This window comes from Anneissia japonica, unplaced genomic scaffold, assembly GCF_011630105.1.
Source record: "Anneissia japonica isolate Jap-2015-1 unplaced genomic scaffold, ASM1163010v1 scaffold287960_len3192837_cov198, whole genome shotgun sequence".
Taxonomy (NCBI): Eukaryota; Metazoa; Echinodermata; class Crinoidea; order Comatulida; family Comatulidae; genus Anneissia; species Anneissia japonica.
This window is the reverse complement of record NW_022712725.1, coordinates 416,971-441,924: the sequence shown is the minus strand read 5'-3', so window position 1 is coordinate 441,924 and position 24,954 is coordinate 416,971. Positions and strand designations below refer to the sequence as shown.

General features: G+C 33.4%; 2 protein-coding genes across 2 annotated transcripts; one reads left to right on the top strand and one right to left on the bottom strand.

Moving 5' to 3' along the window:
- The first annotated feature begins 115 nt into the window (after positions 1 to 115).
- Positions 116 to 11,417, top strand: LOC117108031 (upstream-binding protein 1-like). Its single transcript, XM_033249875.1, has 15 exons — positions 116 to 249; positions 1,141 to 1,312; positions 2,882 to 2,929; positions 3,937 to 4,081; positions 4,715 to 4,927; positions 5,366 to 5,515; positions 6,031 to 6,177; positions 6,559 to 6,644; positions 7,138 to 7,210; positions 7,750 to 7,843; positions 7,980 to 8,070; positions 8,395 to 8,444; positions 8,556 to 8,698; positions 8,843 to 8,894; positions 9,339 to 11,417. Exons 2-15 carry the CDS (start codon positions 1,191 to 1,193, stop codon positions 9,374 to 9,376), a joined length of 1,452 nt encoding a protein of 483 aa, XP_033105766.1. The 5' UTR covers positions 116 to 249; positions 1,141 to 1,190; the 3' UTR covers positions 9,377 to 11,417.
- A 154-nt stretch (positions 11,418 to 11,571) lies between these two features.
- LOC117108029 (kinesin-like protein KIF28P) lies at positions 11,572 to 23,552 on the bottom strand. The gene is made up of 21 exons (XM_033249871.1): positions 23,365 to 23,552; positions 22,660 to 22,854; positions 22,280 to 22,412; positions 21,158 to 21,352; positions 20,467 to 20,686; positions 19,994 to 20,124; positions 19,424 to 19,555; positions 18,798 to 18,968; positions 18,553 to 18,671; positions 18,084 to 18,259; positions 17,529 to 17,657; positions 16,824 to 16,978; positions 16,538 to 16,686; positions 15,949 to 16,083; positions 15,637 to 15,720; positions 14,847 to 15,056; positions 14,470 to 14,595; positions 14,141 to 14,296; positions 13,655 to 13,735; positions 13,409 to 13,562; positions 11,572 to 13,119 (listed from the first exon to the last, which is right to left on the bottom strand). The coding sequence occupies exons 1-21, from the start codon at positions 23,407 to 23,409 to the stop codon at positions 13,079 to 13,081; spliced, it is 2,937 nt and encodes a 978-aa protein (XP_033105762.1). The 5' UTR covers positions 23,410 to 23,552; the 3' UTR covers positions 11,572 to 13,078.
- Between the last annotated feature and the right edge of the window lie 1,402 nt (positions 23,553 to 24,954).

The following is a 24,954-nucleotide window of genomic DNA, read 5'->3' as shown; positions in this document are numbered from 1 at the left end:
GGCCTATACACACCATCTTTCCATTTAAATAAAAAACAAAAAGTATAATTTGTTTCTCATTTGTTCTTAAAAGTTAAACGAAAACGAAATATTGGAACGAAAGCATGGTGGAAAGATAGTACGTAAACAAAGCCAGGTAGAAGAGGGCGCCCTGTTTTGATGACATGTTCAATTGTATTTTGAAATTGAATATTTTCGTGCGTTTATGCAGCGAATTAATCATCGATTTTTTTTCACTTCAAGATCTAGGTTTGTTTAATAAAACAGTTTTTAATATCGCAAGTATTAATAGGAAATGTAATTGAGAAAAAGGCATTTTTTAGGGTATGTTTCAAGTCTAGGCTAAGCCTAGGTCTAGTAGACTAGCTAGCCCTAGGAAAGCACTCAACCTCCTAGAGGCCTAAGTATGATTCGCTTAGAGGACTGGGTGGAAGCTTAGGCCTAGGCCTACCTACGTACCAATGCCCAGTTAGGCCAGTGATCCATCCAGGCCTAACTTAGTTGGTGACTACAACAGTACTTCTGTTTTATTGAACTACTGTTGTCCAAATTGGCTGTTTCCTAGGTTATCGTGCAGGTGAGTTAGCCTAGTGAAACCATAGATATAGGCTAGGCCTAGCTAGACCTCAAACCTTAATTTGTTGTACCAATGACCATTTTTTTCCCCAGAAATGCGAAATGAACAGACAGATTTCTAGGCCAAATTTTTGCGCGGAGGATATATTCCCCTCGCAGGCCTTACTATACAGTCTGGCATTCTAGTAATGGCGTCGGGCCCCAAGGCCTATAGGCCTATAACATTTTTGTTTTGCTCCATGATTAAACCCCACCACTATCACATTTGTTCCATACAGTAAAGTATTTTCATTGCACGATGATAAAACTAGCTTAAATTTGCACAGAAAATAGATGCACAGAATTGTAACTTCTGTATAATTCATGGTTATAATATTAAGAGCAAAATCTGCACGGAAATCGCCCCATATTTTTTTTTAAATGCACAGACGGATTTATATCTTAACCTGTGTTAATAATAAAATATAATAGTACATTGGTAGGTTTCCAAGCCGTCAACGCAACCAACAAACTTTCAAACTGGATGACATTTTAGTTGTTGTTTTTCTTTCTTTGTTTAAACAGACAAGAGACTTGAGAAGAGCTAAAATTGTAATTACTGAGACAGCTGTCAGATGGTGGACATGGCGTGGCGAATTGGTGAAATTGATGATGGATTGGCTCAAGTTGCGGCGGAATTTGAGAACAATCTGAGTGGCTTAGGGATGGAATTAGGCACCGGAGCTTACAACATGAGGTACAGTTACCATCTATGTAGACTTGGTTTTCATATTAACCGATCTCATAAGAACTAATAAAATGTGATTATACTATCATATATTATATCATACCATATCATTTTTTGCCATTATAGTAATATATATTTCACACACTTCTTCCAAAATAAAATAATTTTATTATTTTGAAATTCTGAAGATTGTAGATATCTGTTTTAAATTTTATTATCAATGTTGAAGAAAATGAAACAAATGCAATCAAAATTATAATAGATTATATAAACAATAGAGTATAGCTCAGGTGACTTATTGGGAAGCACAGTTGTGTGCCACCTCTGGTATTAGATTAGATAGAACATTGGAGATAATTGACTGCTCTCTTTGAAGTATACCTCATATTTGTGAAGAATTGTCATGTTGTACAACGGCTAATTCATCAGTTTCGAAATGTAGTTCTCTATTAGTCCTGTATTTCAGTGGGAGAGCTTGAAGGAATATACAGTAAGAGTTGCAAATCTCCATGGTTCAGTGCACACATATTGCTCCCACCAGTTTTAACCAACTGTGCTCTGTGCATTTAAAAAAGGTTCATGTAATACCCAAGCAAATAATATCTAAGCTACATGTAGGTACATAGTGCTACTGCACTGCCAAGTCTGATAACTTGGCAGCAGCATTTCTACCAGTACATATCAACATTACATTTTGATTGCTTATTGTATGTTTCTATGTTTGTTACATGGCTAAAAGACCTTGAACTAGTTAATACAAACATATTCATAAATTTCACAATTTATTGGTTTACATAAAAACAGGATTTAAAGCAAAGAATTGATTAAGGAAAATATATATAAGGCTAAGATTTTTAATGTCAAGCACCGTAATATATATCGCAGAATGATAAGCAATAGACTTGAAAAGTTATGGTTAAAGGAGGCTTAACAAAAAATTCACCCTTGGGTTGTTTGCTGGTGCATTGATATTCAAAGTAAAACATGATTGAGATAATAAAAACAATATCTACTATTTACTAAAAAAAAATTGACAAAATATTTTTTAGTTAAAAAAAAAATCTTCAAAAATGTTGTTTTCTTTCAGTTCCATAGAAAAGGGTGATAAACTTATGATTTTTTTTATTGGGCCTAAATACACTCCAGTTTGCATACGCGCTAGATCCGTGTCTACTTCTATTGCATCCACTGTGGTTAACCTACTGCCTATAGTTTCACAACAGAAGCAGAGCAGTGTATTTGAACAGATATTTTTCTGAAGTGTATTGTCCAATTTAATGAAAGCACAACCAACCATTTATCACCAGCATTTAAATATCTAATTAATTGAGCAGTTGATGTAGTTACAGTACAGAGTATTTACATTAATTTTTTACATTCAGTTTACAATTGGTTTTGGTTACATAATATTTACATTTATTGTTTGTCAACCATATAAAATGTTTTGGTAATATTGTCTAAGTATGTAGCATATTTCCACTTTCAAAAGTGAAAGTGGAAAAATTGAAAATGTTATTTTGTGATTTATAAAATTGTTATTGTTTAAATTCATCAATGTAATTCAATTTTCTGTTTTAGTGAGGTGTTGGCTCTACCAATCTTCAAACAGGAAACCATAGAGGAAGGGTAATTTATACTTCATTATTAAATAAACAGTTTATTTAACATTAATTCATCAAATAATATTTTATCTTTTATTTAATGTTTTCTATTCGTTAACATAATTTGTTAACTACCGATCTTTAAGTGTAAAATATGGAGGAATTGTATTGTATGTTTATTTGTTGTAGTTTTGTTAACTGAGTTTTGTTATTCATATTTTCATTAATAGGTTTCCTGCAAATATTTTTGAATATTAATCAAATTTATTAAAATGTTTGTTAATTTATGAGATTGGTATTATTGAATCATCAACAGTAGGTGTATAAAATCTAAAAATATACATGTATATGAAAATGGCTCAAGTAACACTTCCTCTTTGACATATGAGCTGTTTGTATCAAGATCCACAATTTTGTTCATGTTGGTGATTTGTATTTCATTTTTTTTTTTGGTCTGTTAATGTCAATTCATAATCTTTATTTGCTATTTGATAATTTTCACATATTTCCTGTTTTTGATGTGGCCTTGGTAAATTGCAAGTTGTATGAGTTCATGAATGACTATGGCATATTGAGATACTACGCATCCTTCTCTGACATACAGAAAACACAGCCACAAAGAAAAACAATTTCCATAGAGTGAGGTCGATCACTCTCGAAATGGGGCTGCCTTCAAATTGAAAATGTAACAAGAAAAACTTTTAAATTGGGGTTGCCTTCAAATTAAAAATGTAACATAGAAACACAAACACAGGCCAAAAATTTCAACAAAGATAATATAACACATTATATGTATATTTTAATGACGAAATTAATGAAATGAAATAAACACAGGTCAACGATTTCCGTACATTGAACTCATCACTGTTTAAGTGATGATTACCGTAGAATACTCAACCACTATCAAATAGGTTTCTCACACTCAGTGAACTTTTCAAATGTAGAAAAAACATATCCAAAATAAACAGTTTTTACAAATAGTAATATGTGATGTGCATTTTCCTAAATACAATTTCTTTTGTTTTACGCCAGGTTTCAATGCATCTTAAACGCTGCTACCTCCCCAGCAACTAAACTCAATGAAGAAACACTGACGTATCTGAACCAAGGCCAGTCATATGAACTGAAAATTAAATTCCTTGGGGACACGGCCAAGTACCAAGGCAAATCGTTTAAGGTAGAGAGACAACTTGTTTTCAAATGATAATCACCAGACAAGTATATTTTCCTTTCATGAAACACCTCTTCCATTGTAGTTTAGTATTGAAGTGGACATGTTGTTTATTCTTTTTGACCAGGTAATCTTACGAATGAATAATTGGCATGTCAATTTTGTGCATAAGTATATTATGCTTTTTTGTGCACACAACTGCAGGACTCCCTCCAATTAAAGACCACTTTTGGGACCAAGGTTTCCATGGTCTTTAGCAGCTTTGGTCTCTAATTAGAATAATAAAGATAAAAGAGGTTTGTTAATTTGGGACCACAGAAAAGTGGTCTTTAATTGGAGGTAATCTTTAATTGGAGGGGTCCTTCATTAGAAGGAGACTTGTATCTAGATATTTTGTGCACATCTGTGTCTGAATATTCTCCCCTTTTTAACACCTGTTTCTGCATGTGCTATAATGATAGATATATTGTAACATAATTTGTTTCTACTTAAAAATGTTGTTAGTATATTTTTATTCAAATTATTGTTATAAGAAAGTAGCTCATCCATCAAGGCTGATCATTTAGAATCCCCTTGTTCCATATAAGGGAGGCTTGAAACTCAATTTTTTTATCATTCTAATCTCAATTGTTTTGACAGAGTAATATCAGGGTTTTATTTCATGACAAACGCTTACAATATTCTGAGGAGGAACAATTAGAAGCTTGGCGTACGAATCGTCCCGGTGAACGAATCCTCAAACTTGATGTACCGCTGTCGTATAACATTTTAGAATATCACAACATCCCAAATAAACTGAACACAATTGAAATCCACTGGGATCCTAGGAACACTGTAGGGTGCTATATACAGGTGAAGTACTAGTAACAATAATAATGATAATCTGTCACTTAATGATAATGACAACAATGATAATGATAATGATAATTGTAATACTATTAGAGAATAAAATCATTTAGATAAATTTTAATATACATGTTTTAAGTTGATTTTTTGTTAATATGAGGTTTTAAGAAATTACTTGAAGAAATACACCTAATAACAATTTGTACTTTGAAACTTTGATATTTGTCTGTGATAACAACAAAACCAATGGAACCTTGGTTAGGTCATCGCTGCATTAACTGAAATTCATGATTAAGCTTTGATGTTATCATATTTGAGTATATATTTAGTATTGAAAATTTATATAATTAATACTGATATAATATCAGTTAAGTTAGGAATACTAAACTTATTTTTAGCCACTGGGTTAAGTTTGATTGGAATGTAACTTGATTGCTCTTCCAGGTGCATTGTATAAGTACAGAGTTCACTGCCAAGAAGCATGGGGGTGAGAAAGGCGTGGTGTTCCGAATCCAAGTTGACACATACATCAATGAGAAAGACAGCATCGACACAACTTTACATTCAGCTAGCTGTCAGGTTAAAGTATTTAAGGTAGGAATCGCACATGTTAAATAAAATAAACATATTATGTTGCAGTGGAGCTTCTCATTATCCAAGAACATTAATTGTGGAGCAGCTTTAGCTTCGTTGTAATCCCACCAACCAAAAGGATGGGTTGTGGGCTGGGCAGTGGCGCTTTCGGTTAGTAGTTAAGATTGTTTACACATCCAAGACACAGGCGGTGAAGAGAAAGAGCCAGATTAGAAGAACATAGATTATGGAGCGTACATATATCTTGGCGGTTAAAATCATTCCCACCATACAAGAGCATGGATTGGGCATTGTGGCTGAAGCTTGGTGGATGAGATCATTCTCATCATCCAGGAACATGGGTTATAGAGCAGAGCTGTAACTTAGTGGTTAACAATCCTAGTTGTCCAATCCTAATAATTCCATTCCAACAAATCAGTATATTTTTTATTCATTAAAGTGATTTTAGAAAATATTCTTTAAAATGCATCACTAAAACTATTAATCGTTTTTTAAAATGCTTTGATTTTACATAGCCAAAAGGAGCTGACAGAAAACATAAAACAGATCGAGAAAAAATGGAAAAGAAAGTGGACAAAGACAAGTACCAACCATCTTATGATTGCACGGTGCTTAGGGAACTCAGTCTTGGGAATTTGTTTTTAAATCCTATTGAATCTAAGGTTAGTAAAACATCAACAGATTTGATTTCTTAAATCTGTGGCTTGTATATTCTAGGCTCTAAAGCACATGGTTCAACTCTACACAAGATGTTTATACAGTTATGAATACTGGTTAATTTAAACATTTTAAAAGTGTCATTTTTCTATTTAATTATTTAAAGAAATATAGGCTTACGTTTGCTAAGTATTTTGGAGGATAAAGTAGAACATTTTTCGTAGAAAATTCGTGTTTCTTTTCATCCAATCATGACTCTCTGAGTATTTCAAAGTCCACCGTAGCAGGGTTTTCTTTTCTGGTTTATTGAATGTCTGTAAAAATAGAAAATAAGAATGTCGTAACATTTTGTTTTATTTCATGTGTCATTTTTCTGTTTATTTTAGGTGTGTAAAGATAACAATATTGCCAATACATCTATTGCAAGTTCATCGGTTTATGAAAGCGATTCAACATTTCTGTCTCTAGATTGGTAAGAACAATATTCTTAATGTTCATGTGTGGTGAACCTGATCTTTCACTGTGGTGTCACGCATCTCTTCACTGTCTGTGTAACAACAAGTTTTAAAATCAGCAATGGTGATTTTTGATAGAATTATCTAGGGAAGACTGTTTAATATTTAGAATGCCTCCCATGTAACATTTTGTTTTGTGTGAATCGGGTTTTAATATTCAAATAGCTAGTTCTGGTGTGGACATGTAGACAGGCATCTACATGTGGAAATTGATGCCAAGTTTAGCCTAATAGGTTGAACTATAAATGGTATAAATGACAAATACTGTACTATCAAACTCAGCACCACCAGCAATACCCTCACAACTACCACATCACCCATAACATCACAACCAGCACCATCACAAATACGATCACAATAAATGACATCAGAACATTTTCTACATGCACCCATAATGACCAATGTGAGGCTGAATTTAATTTATACTGAATTGTTTTTTTTCCTTTCAAGTTCATCTCTTTCGTGTAATGATAAAAGGGAGGCTGAAGATAACAATGAACCACTTCCTGGTGTTGATTTTAATGTAAGTAAAGGTGGTTGGGAAATGTGATGATGATGGTCTTGGTGGTATTGATGAAGGTGGTTCAGCCCATGAAATTTGGAAAAAATTAGGTTGGCAAAAATTCGCCAACCACCTTAAATTCATTCTGTATGTGTGATTGTTGTAATAGTTGTCACGACATGGACTGAAAATATGACAATGGTATTGATAATGATGGTCGTTATGATGGTATTTGTGATGTTGGTGGTTGTGATGTTATGGGTGATGTGTTGGTTGTGAGGGTATTGATAGGTGGTACTGGTTGTGGTGGTATTAGTGATGGTTGTAGTTGTGATGGTTTTGGTGTTGTGGCTTAAAATCATTTATATAAATGATTTATATGGCTAAAGCTCCAAGCATTCAGCCAGAGTAGCCTTCCAAAACATCTCACTTAGACTTTGGTCCTTGGATTCGCTTGTTCCTGGCAGAAGCACTCTGGATCCACCTCTGGGCTGTGATAGTGATGGTGGTGGTTACGATAACACATAGTGATTTTAAATATTTTATGTATTTATTTTCAGCCTCTGAGCTCTCATGCAACCCAGGTACAGACACAAGAATGGTTAAAAAAGAATAGATTTAGTTCTTATTGTAAATTGTTCCAAAACTACTCAGGTAAACTGTGATATATTTCATTTTGTTAGCATCATCATCATCATCATCATCATCATCATCATCATCATCATAATCACCATTATCATTATCAATTTATTTTTAAGATTGAACTGTAGCATTTGTTTCTTATTTTCAGGTGCTGATCTCTTGCGGTTAAGCAAAGATGAGCTGATACAAATTTTAGGTACTGCTGATGGTATTAGGCTCAACAATGCGCTTCAGGACAGGTGAGGAGAATACTCTTATGCCCTCTAGCTTTCTTTCCATGTTACCACATCGGTCCATCTATGTGCCAGTGGTCAAATGTCCAGATATACATTTCATTACAATATATAGTATCATGAGAAAATGATATGTGCTAAGTTGCCACACATTTCTTTCTTTCTTGAATGGATAAGTACAGTACAACCATGTGTTGTAACACAACAAATCAAAACATAGGAATAGAAGGATGTTTATACATAACATTATGAATATGGGCTCACTAATAATATTGTGATGCAAGCATGTGGGACTGTCACTTTAAAATGCATGTTTTTGTTTTCCAACAGGCATATGAGACCAAGGTTAACAATTTATGTGTGCCAAGAATCAGAAAGTGGTAGGAAATAGTTTTTATTAATCATGTTTAGATGAATATCGAATGGCAATTTGTTTATTAAGCGTTTGTTTATTACTCATTATAATTCTTACATCTCATACTTTTGTGTAGTTTACCATGCAGTCTATTTGGAGCGTCCATGCCTAGAGGAGTTGAAACTTAAACTGTCAGATTTATATAGTATTGCCCCTGAAAATATTTCCAAAGTAATTCGGCAAGGTCCAACTGGGATACATGTGTTAGTTAGTGATGAGGTTAGTATATCTTTTTTAATAACTTGTTTAATATTTTTATATATATTTTTAGTATGTTTACTGGAGAGATATATTTTATATATGTAATTTGGTAGTACAGGTAATTAATTAATTAATTCTGTTATTTTTTCTTTTACGTTACAGATGGTTCAAAATTTTCTTGAAGAAAGTTACTATGCTTTACAAACAATTAAAGGTGTGCGCACTTCCTTCTTTTTTTTTTCTTAATCTTTATTGACAAACAACAACGATTTTATGATTTGTTAGGTCCGCTGTGTACATTCATAGCTTGCCCTAGCAACGAAATATTCCATTGTATTGAACTGTGGTAAAATCACTCCAGCTTTGAGCTTTTTTGAACACGAAACGCAAAAAATCAGATGCATTATATCGATTAGTGATCAGTCAGGAATTGGAAAACTCAGTGCAAATAAAAGTGATGACGTCACCACTGACCTATAATAATAATTATTGGAAGTTGTTGGGTAAGTTAATGCTTGAGTTTCAGTCCGAGAGTTCTGTTTATGAATCCTATAAAATGTCAGGGTTTTTTTTCTCAAAACTTAAAAACAACACCATTACTTCACATTTAAAGTTTTTTTCCTAACACCCCCCTTCATTTCTGTTACTTATTTTTCAGATGAGAATGCGAGTACATACACAGTTATAATGAAATGAACATTGAGGTATTAATCAAAACAGAATGAAAAATTGCTCAGAAGATACTTTAAGGCAACTACATAGGGCGTGGAGATTGTTGGTTTTATGTTGCATTCCCTACGTTCTATCATGTATATTTTTAATAATAATAATTTTTGTGCGAGATATATAAAGTGCAGGTGGGGTGTTGTGATGTCGGAGGCCTGTTGTGGAGTGTGTTCAAAGTGACTTATTAGTAAATAAACACTGGTCAGTATGTATATAGTTTTCTGCTTTCTTGTCATGCCAGGTTGTGATGGCCATGTTTTTTACTTTTCTCTGTGCTGTGCCTGACGTCCTTCCATAACTATTGTGTTTAACTTATTGTTACCCTGTGTTTAATACTCATCGATTAACGTTTTCTTACAGAGATTGTTATTGTTGAACTTGATCCGAGTTCTTTGCAAGCCATTATAGATTTAAAACTTGACCTTGTCAGTGTGTCAAATAACTGACCAACCACAACAGGTCCAGGAATATGCACTCGTCTCACAAACACACACAGTGTTACACTAAGTTGTGGTTATTTATGTTTATGCATGTTTTAACAATATTCAAGGGTCAGGGCTTAGTGTCTATTGGTTCCTGTGGGGAAAAAAAAAAAAAAACCAAATCCCTCCTTAAGTGCTAAAAAAGTTTAGGACAGTGCCCTACACATGTTCTATAAATGTTTTATAATATTTTATCAAAGGTTTGTAAGTAATTTATTTAGTTATAACTTTTATGTAAATGCTTTGGTAACAGTTGTTATATAGCTTCAAATTACTGGCTAATGACTTTTTTCTCTGGCCCGCCATTGTGGAGGGATTACTTTCAGTTTGGGGACAAACATATAGCTAGCAGAGTGGAATTGATAAGGGAAACCTAGAAGCATATCACTTTGATTATATCTTGGTATCTTTGTTTATGACTGAATCAGGGTACTTTTTATAATTTTTAAAAGCAATCTTTAGATGAAATGTCATTTGAAAAATAAGGGTGTATTAAGCAATCATAACAAGGTCTTTTCAACAATCATGTTACTGCATTAGACTATTTTGAAAAGCTTATACATAAACAATACAAGATATGCAGAAATAAACAACTGAAACCCTGTTTTATCAGATCAATATTCTATCCAGTGAAAAAATATGTAGTAAAATGGTCTGTCAATTTTCCATCTATAGCAGGCCCGTAACTAGAGAGGTTTTCGGGTGAGATTTAGGTTTACTACTGTATTTTATCCCCTGAACCTGGTAACAGGCCTGTATAGTAGGTTGCCGTCTGTCGTAACGTTCCCAAATTTATGTAACAATGTAGATTTGAGTCCACATTCATCCAGCTAATCTTGTTGAAAATGTAAAAATCCTAAGCTTTTCATTCCATTCATGTTTCTGTTAACTGTATGCATTATATTTTGTGTACATTGTAATTAGAATTGCTTACCAGTATTTCCTAAAAAACTAAGGAAATAGAAATTGCAACCTATACAAATAGAGAATAAATAAATAGAGAATAGATTTTAGATACTCCAACCAACACTGCCCAAAACAAAGAAAATACAAGACATACCCAGTAGTACAGAAAAAAAACAACTTAATACTGTAGAATAACTGTATCTAAGACTAGCCCCCAAGTAACAAAGTAAAACATACATGATGGAATAGTTGCATACTGTCCAAAACACTGATAATATATTAGGTAACCTAGACATGTCCACTGCTATTGCCCAAGAATATATTTTTGTATATTTTATCAATGCACACTGCTCGAAACACTCCAAATGATTAACTTCCATAGCTTAGACAAGCCCCCACTAATACTCCTATGACTTCAATACATTAATCGAAAATAAGCATTATCTAAATGCAGTTTGCTCACAAAAGTGCATATCATGACTACATATATTGTCAAAGATAGATTAGGAGATGAGGTATGAAGAGATGGTGGTTGAAGTGCTGATGGTGTGTGAGGTTATGTTGGTGGGTTCCATAAGTTTGTCATGTATGATCGTTCGGTCAATAAATGGGGTTTTCTGAAACATTTTGTATCTGTCATATCATTTGTTCCGGTACATTTTTTATAGTGATTGTGGATTTGCGTAAATGTGTTTTTATAAATTTTTATTATCTTTAGGCACTAATACTATAAACAACTATGGACAATACAGATAAAGACAAAAATATCGAGTACAGCAATTAGGTAAACATCATAAGACAGTAATTTATTGTCCTGGAATCAAATACAGTTGCATGACAATGCAATGACAAGATGGATCCCCAAATCAATATAGAAAAGTATAGAAAGTTATAATGCTATAACAATCAAAAAACCTAAATACTGTCAAATCAAAACAAAAATGTTAATACAAATGTAATTGCTTAAAAGAATCACACCAGGTACCGTACTAACTTTCAATCAGATAAAAAAACAATATACAATATCTGTTAAATGATTTACAAATGATGCCATTATACGATTTATTGATGAAAATCCTTGTATGATAGCAAAAATTTGTGTAAATTTCCAAGTTAGATTTGCAAGACAGTATGTCTATAAAAGGAAAATCTATATTAAAATAAAATGTTATACTGTACATATTCTTTCTCGCTCCATAGTACACTATAGTAAACCTCAAATGTTAATTAATATATAGTTTTTTAAACTTATAACATATTTTAAACAAAAATATACACAAAATACAGTCACAACACAATATACAAAAATAAAGTTATTTAAGTATGGTATTATATAGAGGTATGAATTAGCCGTTAATATGTTTAGACAAATATATTTCTAAACTAAAAGTTACTGGCATTGGATATGTAATTAAACTCCATATGGGTTTGCTCTTTGTAACCGATATTTTTGTTTTATTACACTCATTGCACCTTAAAACATTACCAAAAGAAAAAACATTACCAAAAGAAAAAAAACATTTTTAACACAGGAAGATTCTAACAATGGAAGAGCAGATAATGGTAAACATCAGTATTTAGCATTGTGAAATAAACTAACATCATTAATTCATAATATATTTACCACTAATAAAATAGTAATGAAAATAGTAATAGCAGCAACAATGTTCAATTACAATCCAAACCGTTCTTCTCGGAACCAAATAACAATTAAGATTTGTAGTATTTGCCTCATGGTTGTCAAATCACCATACAATCCTTCAAGACTTATTTTAATGTTCGTGTTCACCACCATCCCCACCATCAGAAGGACCCCACTGGAAATAAGTCTTCTTCAGACTTTCCCGGGTTATCCTTAGCGTTTACACGGAATAAATCCATCCATCCATTATGGTAACTAATGTAATAAAACAACCACTACTGTATATAATAATAATATTAATAATAAAAATAACAATAACAAATAATAATATAGGATTGACTATAATATATGATATATAATACAACTGACTGGCAACAATAATAAAATAGATAATAATAGCAATATCAACAATAATGAGGTATACACTGCATATTGAGGTTGACCGGATATTTACACTTCGAAGAAGCCTAGAAGGATGACCACTACTGATACACACCAAAACAATATAAAGATATGAGACTGCTTTAATTGTTGTCCTTTATTTTTGTGGCGATGTTAACCATTGTCAAATACTGGTGTGATGTACACCATCATCAAAAGTTTCAGTGATGTTGAATTTAACTTCATTTGGATGATGGTAAATTACATCAGCTTACACATGGCTGATTGCTGGGATTCAGGTTCTATAAATAAACAAATTTAAACAAACAATAACAAATCCAATCTTTAAATAATACCATTCCCAATGCCAAGGAATGATCAAGGAAGATTGCACCTATTGATAAAAAAAAAATAATTTATGTTTGGTTTTGAAAGTTCAAAAAACGAAATATTACAACTTAACATGACCAGAAAAATACTGGGACATGTTTAGAGACTAAATATGATATAACTAAAATAAATAGGATATGATATGATACACTGACCAATAATATCCAGTCTAGTTATTGGCATTGCAAATGGGGTACTCACGGTAAGGCCCACAGCCATCATCTTGTGGGATTCGTTTGATAGCCATTTCTACTGTCTTAGGATTCTGGGCATTAAGAACTTCCTTCAGGAGTAGAGTCTGGATTCTAGCCTTCTTATGCTCCTCGGCAACCTGTACACATCTGCGGATCTGGGCCTGAAATATGAAGGGAAACAGGTTTAGTCAAAGAATACTTTATTTTCTCATAACTAGATGAAAGAGATTTTTTTTATTAGGCTGTGACATACCACTTTGGTGCTAAGTCTCTCTTGTTGCTTCTTGAATGCAGTCATCTGAAATTTAAGGGCTACTTTTTCTGGATCACAAGCCTAGAAAAGAAACATAACATTTAAAACAAAATTTGATAGTTTTCATCAGTAATTTTGATTGTAGTTTTTCAGTCTACAGGATTTCTGTTATGAGGGTCTGACAAAACCTCTTTTCCCATAATATTGCTATAATGTACCAACCAATGATTTTCCAAAATATGTAAACATAAACATTTATTGGAATTGGGTAAGTTGAACTATTGACAGACGTTCCAGTAACAGGTCAGTTCATCAGCTTGACATTCTGCATACCAACATGTATTTTCATATCTTTTTGATGTCTGTTGGTGGATGGCCATCAGTGAAACCACTTTAATTGTCAGATGTTCCAAATGCCTGTTAAGCAAATAATTGTCTTTCCCACCATCAGCATGTATGTTAGCAAATTGTCTTTTTAGAACCTACCTTGACACCATTGACATTAAGATTGCGACCTTTTGCCAGCGTTTCTGACATGACCATTTGTTTTGTGCTCATGTTCTTGGTTCGATGTGCTTGCTCAGTCTTGTACTTGCCCCATACCTGCACTGCCAAGATGCCGTTTGCTAGGTAGTCCACCAGCTATATTGTTGAAAAAAGTTGTCATTTTGATAAAAAGATCACCTCATTACTACTACATAAATATCATTACTATTATTAATAATCATTTATTTATTAATTAATTAACCTTTTTACATTGTCAGTGCCTGTATGGAACTATAAGACAGCTTTAAAATTAAAAACTGATTAATTACCTGTGAAGTTGCTGGGTTAAATGAAAAGTTCTTCCTGTGTTTGAATTCTGGATTGGATGTGTTCTGGATAACTTTAGTTTTGGTGGGTTCTACATCTAGAAACATATTATATCTGCAATATAAGTCCTGCAAAGAAAAAAATGTTTACAAAAATATTAAGTAAAAGTTAAGTACTACATAGTCATTATTTATTTAATATGCTAACATTTGAGAGAAACCGATTTGATCATTTACTCTAAATCATAGAACAGACAGATCAACAAAGTTTAAATTTTCGACAGGTTAAATGTAGGCTGAACGAAGTTATGTCATGACCATATTTTTGAAATTTAATTTTTATTGGCACTGGTATTCTAAAATATACTGATGTTTCATACCGTATACTTGTTTGGTAATCCTATGATAGATTGGATCTTCACAACAAAGTTAACACTGGAGGAAATAAGTTCTTTGGGGTCATCAACAAACATATCATCGGCTTCTGTGAGTTCCTTGCCCTTGGCATTGCATGGAATTACTTCCACATCCATCATTCCAATTTCTTTCCCTTTCATATCGTAAACCTCAAGACTGTCCTTCAGTTCAATCTGTCAAGGATATAATGTTTTGATTTTGTCTTTAGTTAGGCCACGCCCATACAGGTATTCAGACCACACCTTTTATAACATTAGAGAACGTGTTTAATCTTTGGGTATATGGTCTGAATTCTATTTAGACCAGACATCATTTATCCATGATAATAATACTGAATAGGTAGGCCATGCTCATACATATTACACATATTATAACATTTGATAACACGTTTAATTTTTGGGTAGACATCAGTTGTCAATGATATAATGTTGAATAGTTTTGGGTAGGCCATGCTTATGTGCATTTAGACTACACCTGTTTTATCATTTGAGACCATTTTTAATTTTTTGGTATGTGGTCGAAATTGTTATGATATAATGTCTGCAGGTAGGCCACGCCCATAATAGATGACACCTGATCATTATAGAAAAAAGCTTAACAAAACTGAGGTGTTCCTGGTTAACAACCAATAGAACACTGACCACATCCCTTTCACATTGGCACCACCCATATTTCAGGAAAGTTCCACCACCAATTGGCCCTCCCATGTTCAAGAGGATATCCCATCACCACTATAATACTTAACAACCTTACCATGTATGCCATGCTCTGCAGGTAGATGTTAACATGACCAATTTGGATCTCTGTATCGGGTGATTCTGTGAAGGGATCCTTTTCCTGCAATGTGGATATATAAATATAAATAAAAATTATAATGTTGGAATATTCGTAATCACTTTTTTCTGACATTATGGGGAATAATGTTTTAATATTTAGCATAAATACTGCATTTAAATAATATGTACCATAACCATATTACTGTAAGGGGAAAGAAACAAAAAAACAAAGAAGTAAACAAATGAAAGAATTGGAATAAATACTGTAACGTTAGAAATATTGACATACATCTGGCAGCTGCCAGTCTTCTCCATCTGAGTAGTTCTCATACATCTCCTGCATAAGGTACTTGCGTCGTTGAAATTTGTCTCTTGACCAAATATATTCCTGGTCAGATACCATGTTGCGCATCTTCACACAAACCTGCACAAATCATTTAATAAATGATAAGTCTTTATTTGTTAATTTCAGTTAAAAATAATATTTTATATAATAAAAATCATAATTTATATATTAAAAATCATAATTTATATATTAAAACATATTGAAATCTTATTTCTTTAAGTTATTACTTTCAATTGATAATTAGAAAGAATTTTTTTTTTTTCCAGCCAATAATTATCCTTGTTGCTGCCACTGTCTTTATCATCATCATCCCCACCATTAAAATGGACCTTTCCGCTAAGCCCCACCCCTTGGATATTGTTGCTAAGGTCCCACAAAGGACAGTGTAAAGACATACGTGAACACGTGTGTTTGTGGGACAGCATGTGTGCTTGTTGGACACGTGCGTACGCCTGGCCCTTTTGTGATTGGTCAGTTGTTAAGTTTGATTGACACTCCGGAAGTGTCTCTTACCATTATTATGCACACTTACTTCCGTTCTACCATGAGTGAGCCCTCTTGCTTTTGGTGAGACGACCACAATTTCAAACTTGACTTTTCGATCAAGATCCTCACTAATAGCATTAGCCTCCTCCACAGCAGGCATCAGGTCGATAAGGTCTTCTTGTAATATCATCTCCTCTAGAACATTTAAACAAGTTAAATCAATATTACCAAAAACTGTCATAAAACATTTATCATAAACAAATTGCAGTACTATGCTCATTAAAATTGGCACAGTAGCAGGCAACCCCCACCCCCTATTCATTCTTCCTCACCTACTGATTGTTTGGAGGACATATCAAATCCATTGTTCTGTGCAATCTCTTGCTGAGCCATTTCATACGTGACTGGTATCCTGTAGTTGTCTGGGTTGGCTGCCTTCAGACCAGGGTGTTGGAACACGTACATATGGTTAGAACCGAACATAATCCTGCAAGAAAATTAATCATAGATCAGAATCAGAATAACGTTATTATCTCCAAATGAAGAAATTGAATGCTCGATAAAATTTAAAACCTTGCATGTAATTCAAAACATCAGATACAAAAAACGTTGAAATACTGAAACACACAAAAAAAATGAAATGTGATTTATCATTTATCAATGTGATCTCCCCATTTGAGTTTGTCATTGAAGATGAACCTAAGATATTTATAGTAGATACTCTTTCAACAAATGTACTAATAATAACAACATTATCAATATATGATTTATATATATTGCATAGATATTTTTATCTGTTAATTTCCCTCAAATAAAAGTCATGCAATTTTGTTCTTTCTCATTGCGGGCTATGTGGTCCAGCAAAGTGAAGAATGTACAGTTACGGTTTGGTCACATTTTTAAAGGGCATTTTACAAAAAATGAAGCATAATTGTTGAAAAGTAAATGCCCTTTACAGATAGTACTTAAATAATCACAGTTTGTGGAAACGTTTAAAATCTGGATTTAATAGCTTCATTATCATATTGTTTACATACCTGTCATTGTGATCCAGCTGTTGTTTGGAGGTCAAGGGTTCCCCATTCAGAAGCACTTTGCCATCCGCTACCTTCTCCAGGAACACGTTGCCATTCTCAACAGCCAACAGTGCATGATCCGGTTGAATTCTAGCATATTAAAAGTAAAAATGTAAATAAATTCATATTAATCGATATCATTACAAATAATAGTAATTAATAAGATAATTATTATATATTAATATTGTAGTCACTGGTAGCCAAATATTCTACCAAAGAATGGCTAATAATATTAGTAATAATAATAATAATAATAATAATAAAAATAAAAATAGTAATAATAATAATAATAATTATTATTATTATTATTATTATTGTTATTAGTATTATTATTATTATTATTATTATTATTATTATTATTATTATTAATATTAATATTATTGTTGTTATTATTATTATTACTTTTTAACAAAATCATTATCACTACCAGCACCAGCATTACTGTCATGAGCACCAACACAAAGCTCCACTTTGTCTTCCTACCCAGACAGTCTAATACCTACATGTTCTACTTACCCTAGGCCTGACAGGACAATGTCTGCTTGGGGGCTAGCTTTTGTACTGCCCACCTTCAGGGTACCTTCTTTTATTATATGCACTATCATACCGGAGAGCTGGTTGTCAATGTTAAGGTTGTAAAGATGAGGCGTTGTCTTACATTCCTCCTTCTTGGATTTTTCACCCTCATCGCCCTACAAAATATATATTCATTGTTATATATATTTTTAGCAATGATACATAATTTATCTAATTTCTGTTATTCAAGAATAATGAAAAATTGATTATCAGTAATCAAACATGTAACCAATTAAATTTGCTACCCTTGTTGCTAGGTTACCAAAATACAAATTAAAACTGTCATCTGTTTTAAGAGAATCTCTGCCATAAGAGGGCACTCTCAGACATGTTTCAAGAAAGTTTTGTAGTAATATAGGCACGAGAGGGCAGCATATAGGTGATTTTCTCACACTGCAAGTTTCCTTACCTTTCCAGCACTATCTAACTTTTCCTGCCAAGTTTTCTTCATCATCTCCATTTCAAGTTCATTTGCTTCCAACACAGCTTTCATTTCCTCTTCCAGTTGCTTCCTTATAGCTTCCACATCTACCAAAATGAATGACATTACTTATGACTTAAGTAATTACATAATAGTTAGTGAGTGCATCTAGGCAACACTACAGCAAATACCACAATGAAAATTGAATAAACATTTCCATAATTTACGCTGACCTCCTTTTCCTCCGGCCTCATCATCATCATCGTCTGCCTTCATTGAGATTACACCGCCATTCTTCAATGCTTCTCGTAGTTTCTCATTTTCCTCTTTCAACTCACGAATTAATTTCTCGGTTGGATCCTCATTCACGACTGCCTTCGTTTTGATCTGCTTTGCACGGTCAGCTGTAAAATGTTATTTACATTGACAACAGTAATATTAATGACAGAAATAACAATAATATTAAAATTTATTATTGTATTTTTTAATAATGAATATTGTAAAGGCATTATGGTTATCTCATGGTGCTTGCCAACTGACCTCAAGGTTCTGGGTTCAAATCTTTCAAATAACAGCATTTTTATCATTGCTAATTAAAATCTACTCCACTTTAGCCTCATATATGAGAATTGTACTTTTCATTTTTTCATATTAATATTAAATTAAACTACACTCACTTATCACAGCACAGGATCTGTGGTTATTGAGAGTTGTGAGAACAAAAATCCTTGTAATCAGGTGTTGAAAAATAAGAGGCCTAACCAAGACCTTGCAGCTTCACTCCTCAACAACATGGAATCTCCTAGCTGACCGGAGATTTAGTTGCTGTTAGATAAGAATCTAAATACTAATAGCTTACCATATCTCAGTGTCGATAGGGTTTCTTCATAATTGATATCTGCAGGACTCAGGGCAGCGATCATAATGGTCTTGCTGTTTCCACCGAGGGCATTCTTCAAAAGCCTTGTTAACACTGAATCTCTGTACGGAACTACAAATACAAAGACATTTACCATTGAAAGGTTACAGGAATATTTATTCAAAATATGCAACAATAATAGGAAAAGTTACTTCAAATTTACTACAAAGCCCCAGTAGCATAGTTGGTTAAGAAGTCTATATTACAAGCTGGAGATCAAACGTTTGAATCCTGGTTGAGTTGGCGATTTTTTCGCTCTAGCAGACTTCCTAGTTTATATCATTTCTATTTTATATATATCATAACAGATTTGTTTAATACAAATTTTAGATTGTTATATTAGCATCTTTTACAATCTATGGTAAACGCGCAACACTTGGTATTTAGATCTACATTGGGAACACTATGCAATGTTGTCTATATACAACCTGAGACAACTACTGTATATTGTCTCAGATACAAACTATTATAATTGACAGCATAGAAAAAAATATTCTCCAGTTAACTCACCTTTGACTCTCTTTCCTTGGCTAGCATCTGCCAAAGCTGCGATGACATTACCAAGAGCAGAGAGGGACTGGTTAATGGCAGCGCCCTCTTTCAGTCGATCCCCAGTAGCTCCAGTTGAATCAGCCCTCTCACTGTTGGAGTATACAAAAAAGACAAATATAATACAGTAATTGAATATCATAGGCCACAGGTAACACAAATGGAGGGAGAGAACAGGCCAGTGCATAGCTAAAAATTTCACTGATGTAATTATCTATTCTATTTCATTATCTTTCATAAACACAATAATAAACTTTTACAAACTATATTTCGTATTTTATAACAGCCAATGGCTGATTTGAGGCATTTTTAATGCAATGTATACTGTAAATAGAATATTATATATTACAAAATCATAAAAAATTTATTGATATTTTTTATACAAAAAGGAAAAAAAAATATATAAACTGGGCCAAAGGCCTTAGACTGGTTACCTTCCTGCTAAATCAACTAAATTGATAAGGGAAACCTTAGCCATCTCTTGTCCTGCATCATTAAACGATTTCTGGGTGAATGAAACGCCTACAATTGTATGAGCACGACTACTTGTAGCGTTCATCTGTGTAGCTGCTACTGTCCTGTTGCGTGTACCCTCTTCCATTCGGTTTTCGATGTCGTTGTAGCTGTTAACTGGGACGGTACGTAACCCCTCAGCTGTGTAAGACCAAACAAAGTTACAATTTTTAATCAAAGTGTGGCTTATACAGTAATGCAATTTCTTTATATACAGATTAAATACAATTCTAAGTGTACAGCACCTAGTGTTTCCAAGACATTTTACCATCCTAGAAGCAACCAGGCCCAATCTGATGTAAAAAACAACAAGTCAATGTGGAATATGAAAGCAATTTTTTTGTGAGCTATATTATATACTTTAGTTGTCTTTGACCTATTTTTATTAACTCATATTTTCATTACTGTACGCAATGACATTTTAAAGTTCAAATTTATTAAATGAAAATGGATCCTATATTACATATTATTAATAATGTACCTTGGAATACTTGAGGAGGATCAGAACAATGTACTCATTTATGAAAAACAAAAATCATTTTTGTTTTCCTTATATGATTAAGTAACTTTTATTCTCGTATTTGATACATATGTAAAATGGAATGTCTCTACCGTAGAACCCTTTCTTGGGATGTTCCCTCACTCGTAGACCTCCTTTCTTCTTGTTAGAAGGAGACAACAGATCTCGGACCTGCTCGTTGTAGATTTCCAGCATACTAAAGTTTACCTCATACTCTGTCTTAGTACCTTCTGCCTTCTTCTCATCAATACCAACAAAAACCTGATTGCAGAACATTGGTACAATACCTGTGATAGAAAATTCAATTGATAACATTCAAACACATCTTCATTCTTTACTGTGCAAGAACCTTTTTCTAATACAGTATAGTCACACAAGTGATCACATTGGACCTTCCCGTTATGTCAAACAACTGACCAATCAGAACAGCATCAGGAATAAGCATTTGTCCCACACACAAACTTACATACAGGGGTGGATCCCGAATTTTTTAATTGGGGGAATTATTATATTAAGGTCATACAATACAGGCATGAGGGAATTTCATATTTTTTCACTTGTCCCTGGACAAGTACCTTTGAAATATGCACTTGTACGCGGTGCGTAACCATGGCATAGTCTAGACTAGACCAGTGCAAAGTTATATTGTAAACAGACCACGTGCAGTAGGCCCAGACGGCTGATGGCTAACAGGTACGATATTGTGCGAAATATGTACCTGTTGTAGGTCTACACATGACAGGTCTGGCTAACATTTAAAAATTAAGAATTAATTTTCAATCTTTACTGCAGAAAATAACAAATTTTATATTTAGTACGCCAACATTTTTTCTTTTAAACCGTCAATAAATTGCGGGAGCGTTGGCGACTCTAAGCAGTGCGGTGCGTAACCATGGCATAGTCGGTTTTCTATTTGATATCTCTTTGTGCGCCGACAATTTGTTAATAAAATATGCTGCGTATTGTCAAGAGTCAGACTTTCTATAAGTACTGTGAAAGCAATACGCATTACATGGTGAAGTAGCCTATTCTAAAAGTGCTTGCCCATGGAAAGGTGGTCCCTAAAATTCTTGTTGTCCGACCATAAAAAAACACTTGTCCTGGGCGTCGGGAAAGTGGGTTTGCTCATGCCTGCAATAAACCTGTGTGTTTAACGCTACCATATTTATGTCAGCAATATGATTTACTGATTCAATAAACCATGAATTAAATACCTTTGTTTGCACCATATCCAACGACCGAATAGGATTTTCCAGAACCTGTCTGTCCATATGCAAATAGGGAGCAATTGTACCCCTCCCAAGCATTCTTTAGAACACCATTACCAAGGTCACTAAACACACGTTTCTGAAAAAGAGAGAAAAGTTTTTCATTGCACAATTTATAAGAACTGAAATAAGAGTCAGTAAATGCATCTAGATAATGAGGCTCTACACTAAATTACAGCCAAGCACAGAATAGAATGTTTAGGATGTTACTACTTTGAAAAGCCTCAAGACAACAATACTTGGCTCGCTCTATTACTGGGAAAATGTGGAACTCAAAAAGAAAACATAATCTTTTAGCAACTTTTGCACACTAGATATGTACATACCTGATCTGCATACCGTGGAGACACTGGTGTTAAATAGCCATTGGCATCTTCCTCAAAGCCATCATGTGACCAGTAGCTGTGGTCAAAATTAAATTTCCTAGGCTCTCCGTTTGGATCAGCTGGATTTTTTATTGTGGTTGTTGTACCCTGCATGTCGATGATCAGTTGCGCACTCCGAGCTTTTTCGCGAGAGTTGTATTAAATATGTTAAGGATTCTTTGCTGTATAGTAAATTCTTTAACTAGAGTTGAAAAATTCCAGCATTTTCAACCCAGCTCCACCAATCAACACCTAAGGATACGTAAAGGCTTTCGGAAAAATTTCCACAGCCTTAAGTTTATCATTTTATCATCATCATCTGATAATCATGATTAATTATTCATCATCACAGCATCATCATTTATCATTTTTATTAATAAATTATTTATTAACTAGGCCTACTCCTAAGAACTGGTTTTAAAGGTAAATCTCTGTTAGGTAAAAGATATCAGCCACAAACACAGACTACTCATGGTTGGTAGCCTATCTTTGGAAGTACGCCAAGAGAAACGTACAACATAGGTCCTAGGCTGGTTGTAGTCTAGTCTATATAATCGATTGTTTCATAACAACACCTTGGTTTCAGCGGAGGTTTCGGTAACAAATAATAACATGCGTACGCTAGCTAGAGGCCTGGCCGGGCCACTTGTACGTAGAAAAGGATATGAAAGGTCTCACTCGGACGGCGACTTTTACACTTTCTTCAGCCATGATGGATCAGGAGTGAAGTATCTATCAACGAAAACTAGTTCCTTCTTCTCACTAAAAAATCATATGTCTGTGTTTTTGTCCATTGAAGTGCAAACCATCAATTATCGGCCATGATCGTGTAGTGGAATTGTATACAATAGGATTGTATACCACGTCCCCATAGAGATTTCCAAGGCGACCAGCCAATCACAGAGCTTTGTTAATTAAGTTTCCCAGCACATGGAGTTCCTATAATAGCTCTATAGGAACTCTAGCAGCACATCATGAAGTCCGCCCTCCAATTCGAGACTGTGCACCTGGAATTTGGGGAGGTCTCGGGATTCAGCTAGACCATAGCTTACAAGTGGTCTCCAAATAGCATAATTAGAGGGTAACCGAGCCTGAAACCTCTAAATGAAAACTGAAGCTAAAAGCGGTCTCCAAAAGACAACTGGAACAACCATTCATTTGATAATTATTTATTTCAAAGAAACTTTTGTTTGCTTTTAATTTTTTTTTATCTACTTGAAACTGTTTAAAACACATTGAAAAAAATATCTGACAAACAGTACTGTAAATTAAACATAACATTACACCTTATTTGACTTTGGTAGGTAGGCCTAGTTCCATCCTGTACATAAAGAAAGACGTTATTTTCTTTTGTGATTCCAATCTGAGTTTTTGATTCAGAGCCAGTGGTCGAACAATAAAAACTATTTTTAAAAAACTAGCTTTAAAAAAAGTCTCTTATACACATCTAGATGTGTATAAGAGACAGTATATATATAGTCTTATCCAGCCATTTGTTATGAGGGAAATTGTTCTATTGTGTTTATGTAAGTGGTTGTTTGAAAGTCAAAACAAAATAATAAAAAAAAATTCTAAAAAGTAAAGCCTAATAATGTATGCTTATACTTTATATAGGGCCTACCACCTCTGTACTGTAATTATACAGATTATCACAATCTATTCATTTTAATCACACTAATATCAACTTTCTATCTGATTTATTTGAGTCTATATCATCCATATGTCGTAGTTATACTATATTATTATTATTATTATTATTATTATTATTATTATTACTTTTCTTATTATTATCTTTATTATCATTATTATTATTATTATTATTATGCAATTTTCACTATTATTTTCTATTGTAGCCTATATTTACACTGAATCCATTAGGCCTATGTTTATTATAATGAATCATACTATTTATAACATGACATTTTTATAATTGTCAGTACAGTACTGCTCATTTAATAGTTTCTTGCCTTACAGCCACCTGCTGTTTATTACCATGATACACATTGTTATTATAATTAAGTCATCATAGTTAATTCTGACCAGTTACTAATAGATATGCCGTCAACTTGTACAGAGTTTATAAATTAGTCATGTTGAAAAGGAACTGAGGACAGTTTGAAATATTCATGTTAAAATAAATTTTGTTCTAACAGTCTACTCTGTTTCATGTTTTATTTATATATACATATATATATACACACACACACACACACACACACACACATATATATATATATATACTGTATATATATATAT